Source organism: Podarcis liolepis (assembly GCF_965112155.1).
Source record: "Podarcis liolepis genome assembly, chromosome: 8".
Classification (NCBI taxonomy): Eukaryota; Metazoa; Chordata; class Lepidosauria; order Squamata; family Lacertidae; genus Podarcis; species Podarcis liolepis.
The window spans coordinates 62650484-62672172 of record NC_139560.1 but is presented as its reverse complement, the minus strand read 5'-3'; the positions used below and the strand labels follow the sequence as shown (position 1 = coordinate 62672172).

The following is a 21689-nucleotide window of genomic DNA, read 5'->3' as shown; positions in this document are numbered from 1 at the left end:
CGGAAACGAGGATTTCTGTAGTTAACTTGCAGCAGCCAACGCAATAATAAAGAAGTTGGGGGGGGGGTTGTATTCTTGAAATAAAAAATTAAAAAAGGAGGAAAGACACAGAGGACAGACAGACCCTGGCAGGATGTGAAACACGCACACATATAAGCAAGAGTGAGAAAAGGCACAAGCAAGACCAAGCCACCCCGCCAGCCCCCGAGAGAGAATGCTAAGAAAGCCACTCACCATCGCTGAGAAACTGTGAACTAACATCTGCGCGGATTCGGGGGGACCAAGTCAGGGCACAGGAGAAAAACAAAAAGGCAGAGAAAAGTCGGCTCTTTTTCGCTCTGGCTCTCGGGCTCTCTCGCGCTGCCGGCGTCTCTTGCTCTCTGCCTCTCCCGCACGCGAGCAGCGCGCTCTCCCTATCCCTCTCCTCTCTCACACACACACACACTCACACACACGCACAAAAGGAGGAGAAGAAGCCCAGGTCTAGACTGTGACTACACCAAGTGCCCAACGCCCAGGCTGGTCCGCGAGCAGCACTGGGGACGCGGCGCGACTCAAATCCATCAGAACTTGACCCAAACGCCCGGCGATCTGCAGCGGCGAAAAAAAGGCGAGGGAGAGCCGGATCCGGCGGTGCTATTGCGGTGCAAAGTTGTGTGTATGTATGTGTGTGTGTGTGTGTGTGTTCCTTAATCCGTGTGTGCGTGTGTGGTGCGTTGCCCCCACACACCTCTCTCTCTCTCTCCCCTCCCTCTCCGACGGCTTCACGTGAGCTCCTAATAAGAGAGAGAGAGAGAGAAAGAGAGAGAGAAGGAGGGAGGGAGAGATCTGCAGCTCGCTTTCCTCGAGAGTCCTAATAGCAGATATTCATGACTGTTAATATTACACGAATACTTAATAAGGGAAGAATGGCTGGAAATCGAGCGTGAAGCGAGGAAGCAACTCAAGGCAGAGGCTGTTCTAAATGACGTCCATTGAATGAAGAATCAGTGTATCTAATCAGAGGGGGGAGGGGGAGCGAGAGAAAGGGGGGGAGGACGGAGAGAGAGAGAGGGAGAGACAAAAAGAGAGCGAGGGGAGGAGGGAGGGAGAGGGAGAGAGAGAGAGCCATGCCGCCGCCGCCGCTGCGTCTGACGAATCACAGGAAAGGGGCAACATTTTAAAAGGTTGTAGGGCATGAAGAAGTGTGTGTGAGAGAGAGAGCCAGGCAGAAGCAAGAGGGTGGGAGCAGGCAGGCGGGGGGGGAGAGAGAAAGAAGAAAGGCGAGTGGATAGGAGAGAAAAGGGCAGAGGGGTAAGTAGAGAGGGAGGGGAGCGGGCAGCGCGCGTGGGAAAGGGAAAGAAAGAAGCGGCAGGCCGGGGAAAAGGTCCCGGGTGGATTCCGGGGCTTGGGATGAACTTGGGGAGGGGGCAGCAGGGGAACCTCGGGGGGCGGAGGAGAGAAAGAGACTGAGAGGGGAAGGCAGGAAGGCAGTGAACGAGGAAGAAGCGAGAGGGAAGAGACGGCCCGACGAGGAACGCAGCGAGGAGGCAGGCAAAGAGGAGACCTGGGCCCGGTGGGGCAATCGTGGAAGGAGCGAGGGAGGCCCAGGCAAGGTCCTGGGGCAGCAGGGAAGCGAAGAAGGGCGCACCTCGGGCGGCGGAGGCTGGGCGAAGGCCGCGCCGTCGAAGGGCAGCGCCAAGAGCTGCGCGTCTCCAGCCGCCCTCTTGCTCCGCGAGGAGCCGCTCTCGGAGGAGCCCGCCTCGGCGCCGCCGCCTCCTTTCAGCTGCCCCGGCTCTCCTGGGCCTGGCGGCTCGGCTCCGGCGGCGTCCTGCTGCGTCACGTCCATGGCTCGAGGGCCCGAGGCGGCGGCGGCAGCAACAGGGCCTCGCCGGAGCCCCGGGCTGGAGGGGAAGGGCCCTCCCTGCTCCGCGCGTGGAATCTCCGCCGCCCTTGCGGCGCTCCGTTCTCCCAGAGGTTGTGGCGGCGGAGGGGACGGGAATCGGGGCGGCGGAGCTACTCTCGGGAACCCCGCGGAGCCCTTTTTTTCCCCTTTGGGGCTGAGGATCGTGGAAAAGGGGTGGTGAAGACTGTCGGGGGGGAGGGGAGGGAAAGAAAAAGGGAGGCGACTGGCGCTTGGCTGGCCCGGACAAGCTGGGGCTCCCAGGCTCGGCCCAACCCGCTCAACTGGCTGGGCAACTCGCAGCCAGTGAATCCTGGGAGGTGACAGGCATGCTTCACTTTTCCTGCTGCTGCTGCCGACTTATAATAACAACAGGCGCTCTGCCGCCGACCGAGCAAGTCCCTGCAAAACTCCCAGAGAGCGCACCTCGCCGAGTGGAGAAGGATAAGGAGGGGGGGGGGCAGGGAGAGAAGCATGCACCTTCAGCTTTTGTAAGCCTGTTACCTCCCGACTTTCTATTTCCGTATAGAGAAAAGCAGGAGAACTGTAGCTTCGCCGCCGAAACACCCTCTCTTACGATTGCTTATGTCTCCAAATTGCTGCATGGGCGATTTGGGGCGCCATCCGAAGCCAAGCGCATTAAGCAAACGCCGAAGCAAGTTCAGTCCAGCTCAAGAGCACTACCGCGTTCCAGAAGCTGCTGCCGCACACAGACAGACTTTAGAAATAAAATTGAAACCAAGCCCATCTCCTCCGAACTCTGGAGCACTCAGTACCTTATGTATGTTTACCTGAAGTGAATCCCACTAGAATCAATGGGACTTACTTCTGCGTAAGTGGGCGGGTGTCACTGCAGCCATAAGCTGCAATTCTGCACCGACTGACCTGGGAGCAAACCCCATGTAACTCCCATGCACGTCTAGGATTGCGTTGCTAGTCCATTTCAAGAGCTGCTAGTCAGCTTCAAGCGTTGTGCCGCCGCCCTAACCGTAGCTATACCTTCTCTTAACAGAAGAAAATCGCGCCTAAGCACTCACAGCTCTCCAAACACACCGCCCTCGCCTGCTCTGGAAGCCTCGCCGCTGGATTGGTTTGTTTATCAGCTCCATGTGAAGCAACACAAGCCATTTCCAAGCAAATCCACAACCGCACGTGCACTTCGCTTCGACACTGAGAAGCGAACGGCTTTCGCCCCAAAACGGCTTTTTTCCCCCGGAGGGAGGGTGAAAAAGAGGGAGAGAACCACACATCCTTTCCCATTCTTTAGAGAAAGTGAGAATGAGATCTGCATGCCGCCTACTCTCAGTTTCTGACATTTGTAGACAGGCTCGCCTCTCCAAAGGAGCCATAAATCTCAGCACCAACCCACATTTGTTTTCTTAATTAATCTTCCAGGCTGGCGCTTGTCAGATTCTATTCTGTGCACAGAATTAAGGAAGTGTGCGTGTATTTGTGTGTGTGCGCGCAGAGAGAAATAATGTGTTGCTCACCAAACCGTTGGATTGAGATAGAAAAGAAAGACTTGCAAAACAGAGTTTTGACGCACCAAATCCCACCAGGAAAACAAATATTTTAAAGTCTTCAACAGTACAGCTCTTGTTGTACACAACCACTCTGAGATGCGTTTATTTGAAAAGCATCCTTGAGGTCACCCTAGCGGTTCAACCTATCCATCTGTGCCTGTCTATGCACCTATCTCTCTGGCTTTTTAAAAATAATAATCAACATCAGACATCACATATATGCACCTCTCCGTCTCCTTCATCGACCTCCAACATCATCTCTAGTTACATTTTATATACCTCTAATAAATATCAAGAGTCTTGTAAAGCGATGGAACGAGTAAGCATCTTCTCTGCCACCGCGCGCAGAAGGCGCCCCTGATCTGCTTCTGTCTCTCCTCCACACTACCTGTGCGAGGAGCATCTCCCAATAGCCTTCGAGGAGGCTTTTGGAGTTCGAAAGGCGTGCTCTTAAAAGCCCAGCAAGTCGTTAAAACCCTCACCAACTGGCTGAGGAGAGCGAGGAGAAGAGCAGCCAGCAAGATCTGACGCGGAAGTGACAACGGTCCAAACCAGAGGGAAAAGTCGCTCAGTGCGCCTCAACAGAACTTGTGGCTCAAAAAGACCTCTGTCGGGGGCAGACCTCTATAGGACATCTTGGGGCTCCTTCTGCTGACTCAGAAGGGTCGTCTCGCTCGTCCTCATTCATTCGTTTTACTCATCCATTCCATCTTCTCCCCCTCCTCTCCTCAATAACTGTTTCAGCACTGGTGCAGAAAGATCTGCCTGGGCTTCCTCCTCCCACTCCACCCGCTTCCTATCTCCTTCTGGTCTCCTTGGGCCGAGGAGGTCGATTCCCCCACCCCCACCCTGCCTAAGCACCCCCTTCCTTCCTCAACGCGTAGCCTCCTCCACCTGGCACCCAGGTATAAACCCACCACAGGCGCCCTCTCTCCAGCTGCGAAGTCTGCTCGGTCGCCTAGTGCAGAAGTTGGTCTTCCAACGGCATCGCTAGCTGCTGCAAGGTGCTTCCCCCAAACAGCTGGGTTTTCTGTTTGTTTGTTAGGTGGAGCGGGGGTGGGGAAGGCTGGACGGATTGGGGGGCGGGGGACCGGGAGATCCTCTCTGATGTGTGCCCCAGCTGCGGGAAAGCGCTTACCTCACATTCCTCATATTTGATATTATCCGTCAGTTTCCAAAGCATTTTCATGGATTGGCGCGGCGAGAGAACGAGAGAGACAGACAGATACAGACAGAGTCAGAAAGAGAAAAAGGGAGGGAGAGAGAGAGAAAGAAGGAGAAAGAGAGAGAAGAGGCTCTTTTGCCCTGCCTGCCTGCCTTGCGCTCTCCTCTGGCATGCAGAGCGCGCCCGCTGGAGTGCTTGAGCAGGAGGAGGAGGAGGAGGAGGAGGAGGAAGAGCAGCAGGAGGAGGAGATCTCCCGTGCCCGCTCGGAGATCTCCCTCTAATGGTCGAAACTTTTCCCTTTTTTCTTTCCAAGCGAGTCTTTTCACCAACAGCCTAATCGCCTCATTAGCATAGCAACAATAGGCCAATTGCTCCGCTGCGCAGCAACCTGCGCGCGAATGGACTCAGGTAGCCAAGAAAACGCCCGCCACCGTCGCGTTTGGGGTGGATTGGGCTAAGCTACTTTTAAACACAGCAGGACTCTTGGCAGGCGAGAGGGAGGGAGGTGAGACAGGAGGGGAGGGGTTTATTGTGATGGAGGGGCGTATGTGTGTTTTTAAAGTCACTATTCTTGCGATCTTCTACGTTGAGTCCATTTACTTTTTCGTTCTCACATCCTTCTGTTCTTACTTTTGCTATCTAATTGCTCTCTGCTTCTCCCTTTCTCCCCCCTCTTTAAATAACTTTTAAACTTTAAACTAGATGGAGTTTTACTTGCAAAGCTGTCAAAAGGAACATTCCCATGGGCGCGAACGGATCTCAACGTGCAACCCGATCCTATGCTCGTTTAGAAGTGTGCGTGGCGTGGCGCTAGTTTACTCCCGATTGTGATAAGGTTTTACCCCCGCAGCCCTGTCCTGTTCGTGTTTACCCAGAAGTGAGTCCTATCCCACCGAGGTCGATAGGATTCCTTTCCATAGGGTTGCAGTTCTTTGACTTAAGGACACTACTGCGTTGAGGAGTTCCCAGCAAAGCACTCCATCCTTCCTTTTCTGATTTGGGTTTTGTTTCACCAAACTGAGGCCTATTCTCCCCCCTACGTCGTAAGGACCAGATTTGAACCAGCAGCTCCTTTTAGGGGACGAAAACTACAACGCCCACTTCCTGGAGTTTTTAACATCTCTCCCCCTCCCCGCCCCGCCGTGGGGACAACCGAGAGTCTATTATGTTTTTGTGTGGTTTTCTTTGCGTCTAAGGACAAGCGACGCTTGGGCTGAAAGATACATTCGTGCAAATAATCCTAGGCTGCGCCAGTATTGTCCAAACGTGGGATCCTGAGCGCAATTATTTCGGAATAAGTTCGGCAGAAATCGAGGAGAGCTGTGGCCGAGAAAGGCGGCGGTGCAGTTCGGGGAATTGTAGATTCCGGAGTTAATGGACTTGGTGGGTGGGTGGGATATCGTTACTTCAAGATGTGCCCTGACGCATTTGGGGGGCCTTCAACTCGTTCTGCTGAGTGGAGTCCTGAATTCTTCTGCCACCCCCCCCCAATCCTGCCCTGTAAGGGCACCACTGAAGTACAGTATTAGGAACCGATCAGAGGACAGAGACAGTGGACAGTGTAGGAAGTTGGGGGTGGGGTGGGGTGGGGAGTGGTCTCCTACTCTACCTGTTTGAACCCCATGCAAACCTTTCTCTCAGCCACTCGAAGAAAGGCATAAACGCTTAGCCCACAGGCTATTTTGCTCTGTGATCCTAAGCAGACCGCATTCAGACGAGTACAGACAGGCAATAAGATTTACCTCCGGAAGACTGGTCGGATGGAGGATGTGAGGGAAACGCAGTAGTACCACCGGAGTCAATGCCACCTGAGCTTAAACTGGGAGCTGCGAGATGCAGCTTCAGTTCCCGTTACCCTCACCCTCTTTTAATGCGAAGGCTTCTGCCTGCTCTCTCTTTTCGGAACCCGAGGGCGAATGCTGGAACATGTGAAGTCATACTAGAAAGGAAAGTGCCTCATAAGCATGTGCAGAGTGTTTTTCTCTCAATAGCACTCTGTCCCCGCAGCATTCAGGTTTAAACAGCAGGTTGCAGAGCATCCTGACTGGTTCGACCAGGGTCCCGGCATTGCTGTTTTGATCAGCACTGACACCAGGGACAGACAGGTAGGTGCATATGTGAACTTGCCCCTAAATATAGTGAGGACTGCAACCTTGAGCTCTAATGGGAACGGCTGCGCCCCCTTCCTCTCCAGCTCCCCCAGTGCACACCTGATTCCTTTCTTATATTTGCTTTGTATAGCTCAAACACACTGTTTCATAATAGATCCCTTCGGACTGGGGTTGTTGTTTTTTTTGCCATGGCTGACACTGTTTTTGATTTTTAATCCGGATTCATTTCGGATCGCTCAGGTTGGGGTCCTCCTCTGTCTTTTACTAGAAACCCTGCTTCCTGAGACAAAGAAGCAACATCTTTCCTACTTTCCCAGCTTTGCAGGTCAGGACCAAAAGACACCAGGTGTCAAGGCAGGTGTGCTGCCGGCCCTTTTATAAGCGAATCGTCGCATTTGGCGGATTCAGATACCGGCATGCGTACACTCTCATTGGGGTCTGTACGTGTCTGGATAAAGAGGCCACCTAGAGCTGCAATTCGAGACCAGCCTCCTGAATAGAACCAACCTTCCGCGATGCGCTCCTATTGTTGAACCACAGCGAGATCTACAGGTCCAAGGAGGCAGAGGCATCCTTTGCACGGGAAACGCGCTGCAATTCGCCTGTCTGGGAGACTCTGAAGTTCCCCCAAAAGGAGAACCTAAACCAGTTAAACCGGATGAAATTGGATTAAGGTCCACTGGAGAATTTAGAATTTGGCATCGACTCAGGTTTGTTCCGGCTTAAGCAGCTTGTAGCTCGGGATAGTAAGGGATTTTCTTTTCTTTTTTTTGAGAGAGGGGGAAAAAATCTACAAGTCAACGCCACGGCACCAGAGATTCTGGACGACCCAAGAAACGGCGAGTTTCCCCAGAGATTCTGGACGGCCACAAAACGGTGAGCCCCCTTTATCGGATTCTGCAGGACCACCGCGCCTGGCTGGCTCCCTCGCCACCTCTGGGCTCTTCCTAGGAATAAAAGAGTCGGTGCACTGTCCGTTGATGGTCCACTTCCAAGGGAGCTGTGGGGAGGTGGCGAGAGAGAGGCCACTCCGACTAAGGCGCGGTCTCCCTTCCTCTCACCCCTCTGATACACAGGAGTCCAGGGTCCGTCTAAAACGCACATTGTCTTGACGCCAGGGCGCTCGGTGGCAGATCAATGTGCACGCGCGCGCGACCCTGCGCCTTCCAGCGGCGATTGCGCCACTGGGCTCCCAGGCTCTAACGGGAGTGGAAGATTCCCCCCAACACACACACACACACACACACACACACACACACACACCTCAATACTACTGCCGGTTGCACGGACGCACGGGAAGGGGGTGGATCTCTCTCTCTCTTTCTCCGCTCCTCTCCTCTCTTCCGCTGCCGGAGAGAGAGGGAATCAGTCCAACCGGCCTCCTTGGCGGCACAGCCGTGTGGGAACTTCGCAAAGCTTTGGGTGCTCCCTCCCGCCGAAGACTTCGGCGGTTGCGAAACCCAACAGAGAGCTGGAGGCGTGCAGCTTTTGCAAGACTCGGGGAATTGCATTGCCCCGACAGGGCTTCAAGCCCTCGCAGGAACCGAAGCTAGTGGTAGTAGTTCCCCATGTGGCTGCAGAAAACCGACCTAAACACACACACTCGCGCGCTCACTCACACGCGCGTATCTATAAAGATTAGCGAGCGAAGAGCCTCAAGGCGCCGCGTCGCCTTCTCCTCCCTCTCCCTCGCAGCGCCTTCCTTCTGTTGCCCGCCTGATAGCGACTGGATGAGTCCCAGTTGACTTCAGAGCCACAGGTCGAAAGCGAGGCGACTACTTGGGAGTAAGTGGAAAGAATGGCCGGCCCTGGGAATGTAAAGAAAACGCGGGGTCCTAATCAATCGCTTAGGGTCTTCTGTCCGCTTGAGCTGAAATTAGTGGCGCTTCCTTCCTTAGAATTAGTGGGGGAGGGGGTGCTGCAAAGCCCACACCTTTTGTGACAATCCCCATACTGTTTGTACTGTTTGTACAGCGCTATGGGGAAAGCATGATTAAGATGAAACTGGGACTAGTCCGGAATAAGATCTACTTGGGTGGCTACCCGCCTCGCGGTGGGGGGGGGGGAGAAGATTCAGTCCGAGGGGGTTAGGCTCAGAATACTATAAATACAGTATTTGCGACCCGATCAATATCTGCATAGCTGTACTTAAGCCAATGCCATTCTGTTAAATAGGGACAAAATAGGAAGACAAAACAAAAAACCTTAACTTTTATCCAGCCTCATTTGGACACATTTTCCACGGAAGTGTGCTTAGGATCAGGTTTCTTATAGGTAAGTTATGCTCCATTCAAACAAATGTCAGGTGTGTGTCCTCCCCCCCCCCCCCAGCAAATGCCTTAAAGATTTAGGATTGCTCTCCATGACTCAGCCAAAGTTAAGCACTCTTAAGTCCCTGGAGATTTTCAGTTGGAGAGAGTTTAGCTTCTGGTAAATCTTTCCAGGAAGTCAATGGGGTCCCCTGTTTACGATCGCTCTCAAGGGATAATTGGGGTACTAAAAAACCATTCGGAATAAAAGAAACTGAAGGCAAGAGCTGAATTTTAACTTCCTCGGATCGTTTACTCGACGAGGAAAAGCCACCGGTTTCAATAGCGCACCGAGTTCACTTTTCGCTGTTTGCGGGGCCTGAAATCGGAAAAAAGGCGCGAGCCACAAGGAAGCGGCGCAAGTTCGGCCACAGGTTGAGCATGGAAGTTCGACGCGGAGAGGGAGAGTTTCCCAACCCTGCTTCCCTTTGGAAAAGAAGGCCCCTACCTTTCACCCAGTAAAAGCCTGCGAGGCCTAGTCTAGCGCGGAGCAGGTTTGCCTTTGAAAATGCTCAGAATTGGAGCACTTTAAAGAGCTAGAACTCCTGCAAAACTTAGGCTGGGTCTATTAAAACCTTTTTAAAAAAACCTTTCACACAAACCAGTTTTCGGCGACCAACATAAAGAGAACCAGTTTACAGGAGAACTCCACCACCGGTTTGCCAGATCAGTGGTGGTTTAACATCAACAGCGATCAGGCGGCAAGTTTCTTTCGAAATGTTGGTGGGGGCGATTGTCGTGGACGAGGAAGCCCGTGGCGCCGTTTGCTGCTCCGTGGGCTCTCTTCCCCCACCTGTTGAGCAGCCATCAAAGGTCTCCTTTACGCAAACAATTTTACGCGCTGTGAATTGTCCTTATGAGGTGGCTTGTCCTCCCCAAAATGCCCCGAGAGAGGAACCCCAAGTCGCTCTTCGTCTGTTGGGTCTGGATCCGAGCCTCCTAGTTTTCCCTATCCTTATCCCCAGACAAAACGAGGAAGAAAAGCAAAGGCGGGCGGGGGTGGAGAGAAGAGAAGAGAAATCGCGTTACCTGCCAGTCTCCCATTTTCGCAAGGAGTGACATTCTGGCTCCGGGCTGCCTATCACAAGGTCCCTGCCGGTCATGGAAGGAGTGATCTGCCCGCCTGCCTCTCCTGCGATCTCTTTAGGCAAAGCCTTCTTTTACCTGCCTGAGGAGCTCACCTGGTCAAAAAAAAAAAAAAAAAAAAAGGCAGGGTGCTGCCTGCCCGCGCCTGCGCACTGGCGCAGGAATGCATTCGACCAGCTCCCTTCCAGAGCTCGCAACCTGTCTCCGCGGGTGATGGATTTATAGCAAACAGCAGCTCTCTGGAGCGGAGTTTCTTGACTTCCCACCTCCGGGGAGCTGTCCTGATCTCCTCCTGGAGGGGATCAAAACATCAGGGAGTCAGAGGAGCTGCTGGGATTCCTCTTTCCCCTCTCGTCGCCTTTCTCCCCTCGCCCCCACTCTTCTTCTATTGTTTGACTTTACTGCAGTGTGGAGAAAAGCCAGGGGAGTGAAATCGGGTGTAGTTTGGTGGGTGGGCGAAGAAATAGGAGAGCGAGAGAGATGGAGACCGGCAACTAACTCCCGCTGGCCCCAGAGATCCGGAGCGTGGAGCCGGCGCTGCTGGGCAACCTGATTTTGAGCTGGGGGGGGGAGGGAGGGGGCAACGACCGAAATAAGGAGAGACGAGGAGTTTTGTTTCGGAAAAGCAGCTGCCACAGGGGTTCAGTTGCAGATTTGGGTGCTTTAGGTCTCCTGTTGCTCGGGGAAAATAAAGACTTCGCTAGAGAGAGGCTGTCTGCTGGGACAAGCAACCCCCCCCCCTTCCAACGGAGGGCAATTGCTCTCCAGACCCCCCCTTCTTTTCCCCGGCTTTGAGACATGACTGGCGAGGATTCCCCTTCCCCTGGTTCTGATAGCGGGCCGCGCGTCTCTGTCTGCGCGGCATCCTTTCAACGGCCCTTTGCCAAGACGACCCACTTGCGCAGAAGCGCCCGTCGAGTCCGGATTGGAACTCGATCGGCTTTGGCGCAAAATAGCCGGGGCTGTAGGACGAGTTGAGGGCCAGAGCAGCAGCAGAGATGATATGCACCGGATCTCTCACGTTCAATAAAGCGGGGATTGTTTTAAAATGTGTTCGGTATCCGTTAGCAAGACAGTTAAGACTTTTTGGAAAACTAAGCCTGGGGCGCGGGAGGCAGTAAAAACAGCGCTGCGTACGCGGAAGAATTGCGGGTTCCAGTTGCTACAGCGAGAGGCACGATTCTGTTAATTCGTCGCCGTTCATGGGTTTAATTCAAATTGTGGATCGGGTTGTTAAATTCTGCACGGACTCTGTTTACCGAAACAATGCAGCTATTGGAGTGATAATAGAATGGAGGAATGGGGTATAAGACAACTAAAAGCAGCATCTTTTATGGGTTTAACATTTTAAGTGTTGGGGGTCTTTTCAAACGCGTCTGGCTTCACTTTTCCATAGTGAACAAGGGGCTTCCACTATTGTTCCAGAAGAAGCTGGGTCTGCTTAAATGTATGAAAGGATATTTTTCACCTAATTACGGCGAGCGAGCAGCAGAGCCGGCCCAGAGCAGATCACCGCAAACTGTAGTTTTCGTTTTACCAACTTTCAGAGACTTTCCACAAAATGTTAAACTTCCTCCCACAAAATAAATAAATAACAAATCTTAAGACAAGGTCTAGGAGTTTTCAAAGCCTTCTTTTCCCGAGAGTTTAATAAAAAAGGGGGGGGAGCCGCACTTCCTGTGACGCCATTGTGTGCAAGTATCGGACGAGAGATCTGCGCGGAACTGTGCTTGTATCAAGATGAAACTTTGTAGGTGGAAAGGGAAATGCGGTACTAAAAAGAGAGTCACGCTCCTTTCTCGTTTTCAGCTCTGGTCTCGACGCGCTGAACCGGATCTCGGCTAGGAAAGAAGTTTTGGCTAGGAAATAAGTTTTACTCTAGAGTAGCTCCGTAAAAAGTTTAGGGTCAGTGGCGTCTGTAGAATCTGCCCTCTCCCTAAATACCTGGGGAAAAGGACGGGAAAGAACCTGCATAGCCGCGAGGTGATTCTCTCTGGCTAGACAGAGAGACTTTGGTCAATTTCAGAATTAGGGGGAACAGTTGCATGGTCCCGTTTTCTGAGTTTCAGCAAGAGTGGGACATCAGGGAGGGAGGGAGGGAGGGAGGGAGGGAGGGAGGGAGAAAGAAAGAAAGAAAGAAAGAGAAAGGAAGGAAGGAAGGAAGGAAGGAAGGAAGGAAGGAAGGAAGGAAGGAAGGAAGGAAGGAAGGAAGGAAGGAAGGCATTAGAGAGAGAGCTAGCCATGTATGTAGGATTTGACTGAAGGCGCGCTTTGGATCCTGTTCACCAGTGATGCCTTCAGGGCGCAGGACCTTGGGACGGAAATCCAGGCCCCACCAAAACCAGCAGAAGGAGCAGGAGAGCTTCCCAAAGGCAACAGGTCCGGCTTCTCACATTTTGAAGCAAAACACCTCACCTGTCTAAAAAGGGAACTCGCGCCCTCCCCTCCTCGCGGGACCACGAATCAGAGTCCACAGCGCCCTAACTGTGCCACTGCTGCTCAAAACAACCCCAATTTAAGCAGGGAATGAGAGACCCTTTAAGTCACCAGACCTACATCAGCTGTGTTGGGTTGCGGATCGGTGCCCTAGTTTTTACACAAGTTTTTCGCAAGGGGCTTCCTGGAAACGATCCCTTTCCCCAAAGGACGGAGGTTTTGCACGCGCCCTAAAGTGGGGTTCAGGTATTTAAGCAATGTTTAAATTTTATTTTTAGGGAGCGCCTTTTATTTTTCCGAAGGGCAAAGAGTTCTTCCGACTAGCAATTACGAGATTTCTATCCCTGCGGAGGGGGCAGGGCGGGCTGGGAAGTAGAAATCTGGGCCCAGCCAGATATTTGCAACGAAACAGCCACCTATGACCACCAAACACTAGCAACATCTTCACCACGGTGCTTTGAGCGCCAGGAGGGCTCAGAACCAAGCTATGCTCTGAATGAATCCAGCTCACGGATCTCCCCCCTGGTCAATTCTCCATTGGGATGGCTGATTTCAAAGGTCTCCGGCCGAAATCCCTTGTGAGTCTCAGTCCCACCAACGCCCACTGGTAAGCCTTAAAAATCAACGAGATTAGATCCAGTCCCGTGTGCGAATCTCTGTGGCATCAAATTTTCCCTCTGCACCTGGTCCGTCCTATAAAAAAAGTTATATTAAGTGGCTCTAAAGCCTTGGAGAAGGGCGAGAGGACGCGGTTTAATCGGAAAAGAAGTGTCCGGGTCTGCCCGATTTCTCCCCATGGACAGCAATAGCGCGAGCAGGTTTACCCCGCTGAAGGGCAGGCTGTTCAGAGGGCGCAGCAACAGGTGAGAGTCGTTAGGAACTTCAACGGGGGAAGGCTGACAGATGGGCGGGGAATAATAATAATAATAATAATAATAATAATAATAATAATAATAATAATAATGGTTGTGGGTGCAAGTCGGCTCGGACCCCTGTAGTGTTCTACTGTATTTTGGGTATCTGCCAAAAAGTAGCGGAGACTTCAAACCCTTTACTGGGATGCAGTGGGATGTACCTCGTGAACCACCAACCAATTGCTTGGATTATAAATTCCTATTGCAAGCAATGGAAACTTGATTCAAGAATGTATGAAACTCACCCGATATTCCACTTTTCGAGTTTCTGCCTGTTGCAACATGAAACTGGCAACCTTTCCTTGCTGATTCCCAGCAATATATACTTCTACTGTTAGTGGAGGTTCCACTGAGTTATCATTCCGTTTGGAAAACCTCGCGATAGACACTCCCACATCTCTTTTTTTAGTCGTCTAAACCAGCGGATATCGCCACATCTAGCGACCCTTTGAGCTCAGCGAGGCTTACTGCCAAATCAGTGGGCATAGGATTGCAGCCTGCATACGGACAAGTTTCTGGTGTGCTGCAATCTCATTAGTCTGCAACTGACGGCATTGGAGTATATGGGACAAGTAGAGAAAAGTTTTCTCTGCATTCTTAGAACGTTATGACCCTCTTATCTTGCTTCTCGTCAGGATGAGCAAAAGGTAGTTTGGGATCTACTGGTAGATCTCCGGATGATTTAGATCAGCAAGGGTTTCCAAATCCCAAGAGCAGCAAAATTAGTTTGCTAGGGGAAGGGCGTTTATGGGGTGGACTGACTGACTTATTTAGTGTCAAATGACTTAGGAGCTTGATTCTGGTACTGATCACACATTCTTTAGCTCCTCCTGTTCTTAGAGGCACATCTTTACTTACTTGTTAACAGAGCCACTATTTTGCACCCTGTTCCGATTGGTAGACCTCACGGTTGCATTTACAAAAATACAACAAAACCCCACAGCCCTGAAGTATGTGGACTAAGCTAAGCGCAAATCTGCCCCAAGCAAATAAATGTGACTGAGGCGCTAGTCCGTGTGAATCGCGCAGCTATTGTTTAACATAGATTTAGAGCCAATAATAGTGCTAGGCGCTGCGGCTTCCCCCAATTACGCGGAGGACCACGAATCTGGGCTAATGTTGGACTTTGGGTGATCGTCATCGTCATCAGAACAACATACTGGTCCTAGTCTTGCTCCCTATTCCTGCTGAAGCCAGATTCAATCCTATGCCTATGTATCCCGAAGGAAGTCCCACTGAATCCAAGGGGATTTACTCGGAGGTAAATGCGTATTGCAGCCCTGGATGCAGTGTGCTCCATGGAAACCGAGCCGTCAATAACTTCACCTGGATCGGCGCCAAAATCAATTCAACAGAACATCATTTCCAAGCTAGTCTTAGGATGGGGGCCCGAGGCAGAAAATACCCTTGAACTGTGTGGATTGAATCCCCAATCTCCCGGGGAATCGCGCGGACCATCGTAGATGGAGGGTCCCGGGAATTTCTCAGTCTAGCCGCGCCCATGCAGAAACTATTCGACTTCATCCCAGTCCCAGCGCCTCGGGGCGACCTGCTGCAGTTAGAGTGAACCGGTAAACACGCGATCCGCATTATGCGAGGTTAGATACGTTTAGATTGTCGGACTGTAACAGCCGGCAAGGTAGAGACGTTGCATTAATTTCTCTCCCGCTCTCAAAGGTGGGATTCTACCCTGGGCCAAAAAAAAGGGGGGGGCGGGGAAAAGTTAGCAAGGATCTGGGAAAGAACCATAAACGCGCCTCTTTGGCAGTGGAAAGGAGGTTGAAGGTGACACCTCAAAGGAACCTACACTTTTGCACCTTGGAGATTGTAAGCCTTGAGGGGAGGGCTTGCCTCCTAGCAAAATTAATTGAGCAAAATTAAAGTGCTGCGTTCAGTAGGTTTCTTCCACAGTACTCGGTGCAGACTAGCCAAAATCTAATCTTGATACTTATACAGATATAACTGAAAGGAGAAAGGACACGATCCAGCCAACACTGAACTGTTTTAGATCTCTTTGGCTTCAGCTGGGGGATTCACTGCCTCTCTTCGAAATCAAGAAGACATAAAAATAGTTGGCTGGCTGGGTCGTCGTGCCTGCCTAAATCTCCTCGGATTTCATTGATGTTTTCCCAGGTTGCAGCTCTGAAACCGCTGGTTCCCACTCATGTAACCTACACGTGAACACAAGGGTGTCAGGGGGTTTTCTGGCCCCAGTACACTGTATGTAGTCTGAGTCCTCCACGTCACCCGCAATATATTGGCAAAAACTATTATATCGCCTACCATACCCTCACTAGGTCCTCCTTTGGTTTATGGTTCTGTTGTTGTTGTTGTTTAGGCTGCTACTTGGGAGTAAGTACCTTTGACTCTACTGGGACTTCTTCCAGAGGAAACCTGCATAGCAGGACCGTAAAAGGCCACAACCTTTTCGGAAAAGTGGTCCAAGCGGCGGCCTATGATGGCCCCATAGCCTTGACCCATGAATTGTGCATTTAATCCAAAAACCCGGTGAGATTATAACGTAGAATTTTATTTCTCTCCCATTTGCTACCTAGGAACTGGCCAAGAACTGCCATCCCCGCAGAAGAGAACGTTGCGCCCGATCCTAAACAGATAACCAGTTGTCCGGAAGTGGAGTCACTGCAGCCGACAGGAGTGGACTTCGACCTTCCAGGCAGCCTGATCTAACTCCGTTAAACTAAAGCCCAATGGGGGCAAGGGATTAAAACTGGTTTAATCCCCAGTATTTTGGTTTACATCCGCCAACAAATACAACTAACCCAGCACTGAGTCCTCACCCCCTGCCCAGAGATTATTTCTTCTGTGGATCCTTTCAAAGTGCGCGCGCGGAGAGGGGGGGGCGTTTCTTCCCCCTCCCCTGCGGCGCAATTGGAGCGGGAGGATTGTTCTGTAAGCTTTCGCAAGTTGCTGCGGAGGCATGGCCATTATCAGCCTGAGATTTTCCTTCTGTTTACACAGCAATCCCGGCATCAAAGGAGGCGAAATCACCACTTATCCGTCCTGTCAAAAGTTTAATCCGCCCTGGAGGAAAAACCGTATAAATACTTGTGCGGAGAGAGGGACGGAGGCGAGGAAACCAGAGGACACACTTCAAAACGCAGCTTCTTCTGTGACTTAAAACGCATTTGAATATTGGCAAAGGCTGCCCGTGGAGCAAGACGCCCTCCCTCAATAAATCCATTGTCTGCTGAGTAATTTTCTTCTCGCCCCACAAAATAAGAAAAGACATTAGAAGGACATTATATACAATCCTATATCCATTTATCTGGAAGCCCCTTGAACTCCCACTGAGTTTCTTCGGGGTAGAGTTGTACAAGATTGCGCTGATAGGGAAATATTTGAGGCAGTTTATAGAAGCGTCCACTCCTTAGCCTTTTGTTGCGGAATGATCACCCTCGCAAATCAGAGGGAAGGCAATAATGCTTTCCATAAAGAACTTCCCTGTTCCACAAGTATTCTTATAAATGGGCTAGGAGTTCAGCTGGGAATTCCCACTGTTTTCCGTCGTGAAACGTCCACGGGTTGCAGCGGGAGAGGCTCAAATACGCCTCGGTAGAAAGCGAAGGGGATTGAGGTTCTAGGCGCACGCGCTTGTGAACCCCATTGGACTCACTCAGTGCGGCTTCTGCGCAAAGATTCTCAGCGCAGGGTTTACCTCCGGAGTTGCTTTTTGGCTAGAGATCGTGGCCCTGTCCGTTCACTTCACGTGATGAGTTTGGGGGTGGAAGAAAGGGGTTGTTAAAAAAAAAAAGTTCTGGTGCACGAGCAATCCAGGCAAGCAACCGGATCTGGATCCCGGAACATGTTAAAGTCTAAATTGAATGAGGTTTGATGTGTAATTTGAGCGATAGATAGAGAGGACGAGTTGTTGCTCACATTACTGCCCTCGCTATAGTGACAAACCCACTTACCTGGAGGCAATGCGGAGCTGAAGACCAGTGGGTGACGGCTCGATCCTAAACATATTCACTCGGAAGTAAACAAGCCTCGGTTTTTTGCTTGTAAGGGAGACTGATATGTCTTCAGGCACGGCTAATTGTCCCTAGATATACCTACGTGTGTGTATTTATTTGTGTGTGTGTGTGTGTGTGTGTGTGTACACACACACCCCGAGGAACGCGGGTGGCGCTGTGGGTTAAACCACAGAGCCTAGGACTTGCCGATCAGAAGGGTGGCGGTTCGAACCCCTGCGACGGAGTGAGCTCCCCTTGCTTGGTCCCTGCTCCTACCAACCTAGCAGTTCCAAAGCACGTCAAAGTGCAAGTAGATCAATAGGTACCGCTATGGCAGCTTAGTCATGCTAGCCACATGGCCTGGAAGCTGTACGCCGGCTCCCTCGGCCAGTAAAGCGAGATAAGCGCCGCAACCCCAGAGTTGGCCACTACTCGACCTAATGGTCAGGGGTCCCTTTACCTTTATACACATCCCCGCCCCGCCCCTCCATGTTTTCACATTACAGTGGGAAAGACCAACAGGCTTCTATGTATTGTATATGAACCCTCTCTTATCCAGTTTTGTGTTTACTTATCTTTAACAGATAATCTGAGCTTTAGTTATAAATAATACGTACATTTAGAGTAACCCTCGTGAATTATGCTGTCATCCTCAAGACAACCCTGAGAGGTACGTCAGTTAGTTAACAGAGGGAGATTATATAACATGTTAAAATGCAATCCATTTTATACCTGGGTCTTCCTGTCTTTTACACGCTTTCCGAAGCGTTTTGTATATGTTGTTTTTCCCCCCATACCCAATCATAAAAAAAACAAATCCGAAAAGATTCGAGCTATGCAATCAAAGCAAACCACCTTGAAGCCCCTTTGATTTTAACTGGAATGCGAAGCATCCATTGAAGTCAATAGGATTCAACGAGCGCTTCGCTTTGCGTCCCGCACAACCTTCCAGCCCGTGATGTTTATCGGACACGAATGTTGCTCTGCTTTTACTCCGGTGAGCTCTCCCTGAAACCCGGCTGTAAGTGTTCTACTAGAGTTACTCCAAAACCATGCTTTGGGGTGGATTACAACCCTAGAAAAAGGCAAACGCTCTACCCACTGACGTGGGTGTCAGGCTCTACTTGTTTGAGGTACTAACGTAAATTATGCAATCTAGGATTCCGATATTTACGCAGGTTTTCTTAGACGTAACTGCCATTGGAAATAACGCAATTACACCTGGGTAAATAAGAGGGCAGGGACCCTAGAACACGTTCAGTCTTCGGCACCTCCAGTTGCAGTGAATAGCAGTTATTCTTACTCTGTGTACTATACATTTAAAATACATTATCTCCCCCACCCACCCCCCAGAGATTTCTGGGCTCCGCAGTCTGCTCCTCACAGAGCTACAAATCCTAGCAACCCTTAACGAACTGCAGAGCCCAGAATTCTTTGAGGGAAAGAAAGTGCTTAGAACATGCTTTAAATGTACCGTGTGAACACAGACTTCGTAAATGTGAAGTGGGTTTGCAACGTTTGCATGTTCCAGGGCGGGGCCTTTATGCAGGCCAGAGTTTTGGGGTCGGATTAAGCCTTAGTGCTGACTAATCGGTAGGGTAAGGCACTCACAGAAGAACGAGCTTGCTGTCGTCGTCCCCCCCCCCCACCTGATATGGGAGTTTCACTGCTTGGTTGAAGCAGGAGAAGTTGACCGACGTTCACCGTATCCACCAGGGGTCGCCAAAGCGGAGAGATTTCCTGACAAGTTAGCGCGCAATCCTATAAAGGTATCTTTATAGGACTCTGGGGTTGCGGCACTCATCTCGCTTTTTTGGCCGAGGTAGCTATACGTCTCCCCAAAAGTAAGTCTCACTGAGTTCGGTAGGAGGACTCGCTTCAAGTCAATGGATAGGATTGCAAATTTAGTCACCCCCTTGGATAATCAGAGGCTCGCAGTCTTATGGACTCTTACCAGGCGGAGGAAACCTCTCAGGACTTACTATTTGTGAGTAAACATGCATAGGGTTGGGGGGGGGGGAGTCAGCCTCAAATAAGACGTTGGCATTTATTTATATGTGAATACACATGCAACTCCCATTCTTCTCAATGGGACTTAAGGATGACTCCCTTCTCTAGGTCGGGCCCAAGGGTGTGTTAAAAAAACAACTCAGTGGGGATTTTGTTTTTGTCTTAGGAAGTCGGGTGACGCCGCTTCTCCTGCACAGCCCTTAAAGGTGCAAGGAGCCCTCTTTTCTTGTTCACCTGGACTCTTTAGTCTAGTTGTAGGAAGAGCTTTGCATCCACTCCACAGAAGAACATCCCACTCGGATTTCACCTGCAGACAAAAAGAGCAGAGTTTTGAAAGTTTCGCTTTCTGACAACTTCGAAAAACAGCTCTTCCTCCTGACTGGGAAAGTAAAGTTTGGGGAAACGTGGATCTTTTTTCTATCGCGTTCAAGCTGATCATCTGCAACCACGAATGAAGAGCTTAAAGCCCGTCCCTCTTGTGTGTAGGAGTGGCACTGTAATTCCAGGTGTATTACAAACTCGATCTTCAACTCAGTGGCTCTAGAACTTGATTTAGAAGAAATCCCCATTAGGGTGAATGGAACTGGTATTGTAACCAGCTGCGGATTTCGAGCAATTTATCTTGAGAAAAGCGATTGTTTAAATCTGATTGCAACAGACTGAGCATTTTCAAGGACTGCAGTGTAACTTTATTCAGCTCTTCAGGCCGGATGCGCATGCTAAACGTACCTATTGGCCGAAGTAGATTCAATTGATTTGAAATCGGAACTGTTTCCAAGCTTCTACGCATGTTTATTCGCCACTGTTTGATAGGGTTACCCAGGGAAGTTTGCAGATGCTTGCAGCCATGCTTCCCAATCCTATACAACAGTAAGGTAAAAAAGGCAAAGGGTCCATGGACGGTGAAGTCCACTCAAAGGCTACTATGGGGTGCAGCGCTCATCTCGCTTTTCAGGCCGAGGGAACCGGCGTTTGTCCACAGACAGCTTTCCGGGCCATGTGGCCATCATGGCTAAACCGCTACTGGCGCACGGAGGACTGTGACAGAAGCCGGAGAGCGGGGAAACGCCGTTTACCTTCCCACAGCAGCGGTACCTATTTATCTCCTTGCACTGGTGTGCTTTTGAACTGCTAGAAGCTGGATAGAGCAACGGGAGCTCACCCTGTCGAGGGGATTCGGACCTCCGACGTTCCGATCAGCAAGCCCAGGAGGCTCAGTGGTTTAGACCACAGCACCACCCACTCCCTTTTTCCTATACAAAGATCAACACCTGGCAGCCCGATCCCTATTTAGGTTTACTCGGAAGTAATTCCCACTGTGCACTTGCAGTCGTCGGCACGTTTACCTGAGAGTGCACCTTTGGACAGTGTGACTTACTTCAAGTAAGGGCATATTATTGGGGTGCTCTTATCTTACTTTCAAAGATCAGCAAAGATCTTGAAATGAGTATTTGGCAGCACAGGCGGCATTCGGCAAGTAGGTTATCAGGAGATCAATTTCTCCCGAGTGAAACGCAACCCTCCCCCTCCCCCGCATCATTTAGAAAGCTACCTCCAACGTTTTTTGGATGTGGAAATATACTCTTGGCAAAAAGACTATCAGCACATAACGTGCTTTCAGTCAGCAGAAGCCTCGATTAAAACCAGTCACAAAATTAATCTACATTTGAATTTCTAAAAAGTAAGACTTCCTCGATGAAGCACGACCAGTGCACCAAGTCTTACTTAAGGCACGCCAGGTGTGTTCAAAGTCAGGTTTCCCCAACCTGGTGCTCTACAGATTTTGGATCCCAGTTCGTATTTGCCCCAGCCAGCGGGATCCAAGTATGATGGTGAGCGGAGTCCAAACTACCTGGAGGGCACCAGATGGGGAAGCGTGGTCGAGACAAAAAGCGCATCGCCCAGTCAAAAGTGTTATTGGAGCATAGACCATTTCAGACTGCAGGTGAAAGACTGGCGAATGATATTCTCAGAACACGCAATGCAGGAATATGCAGTTGCAAATCTCCTTGTGCACAGAAAACTCAGGCAGAAGGATTCCAGGCACGGAGTTTTTAACACCTATACAAAGCGATCCTCGCCTGCATGCAACAATATTGAGATGGATTGCCACATTACAAAAAAAAAAACCCAAACCCCCTAAAAGTGTGCTTCCGCTAGGTGTCTAAGACAGCGGCTTTAGTTTAAAAGAACGTTTTCTAGGCAAACAAGCGAATCCTCCCCGCGGGTTCCTTCCTGGTATCTGTGTCAGCCAATAGCCGTCAAGGGACTTGACAAAC

At 50.8% G+C, this 21689-nt stretch overlaps 1 protein-coding gene and 1 long non-coding RNA gene across 5 annotated transcripts in view; one reads left to right on the top strand and one right to left on the bottom strand.

Moving 5' to 3' along the window:
* Positions 1–10174, bottom strand: part of TFAP2A (transcription factor AP-2 alpha) — a 29501-nt gene extending 19327 nt beyond the window's left edge. The window contains exons 1-2 of one of the 4 annotated variants that reach the window (XM_083519457.1): positions 4544–4716; positions 235–261 (exon numbers count right to left, since the gene is read on the bottom strand). In XM_083519457.1, the coding sequence (XP_083375583.1) occupies positions 235–261; positions 4544–4594 (78 nt within the window). In that variant the 5' untranslated portion in view covers positions 4595–4716. Of the gene's footprint in view, positions 1–234; positions 262–1630; positions 4191–4543; positions 4736–10019 lie in introns of those variants that run through there. The other 3 variants (XM_083519459.1, XM_083519458.1, XM_083519456.1) reach the window with 3 other exon arrangements.
* LOC310714439 lies at positions 5074–16642 on the top strand. Its single transcript, XR_014529768.1, has 2 exons — positions 5074–7557; positions 15982–16642. It is a non-coding gene; the product is annotated as an uncharacterized lncRNA (long non-coding RNA).
* Positions 16643–21689: the final 5047 nt, after the last annotated feature.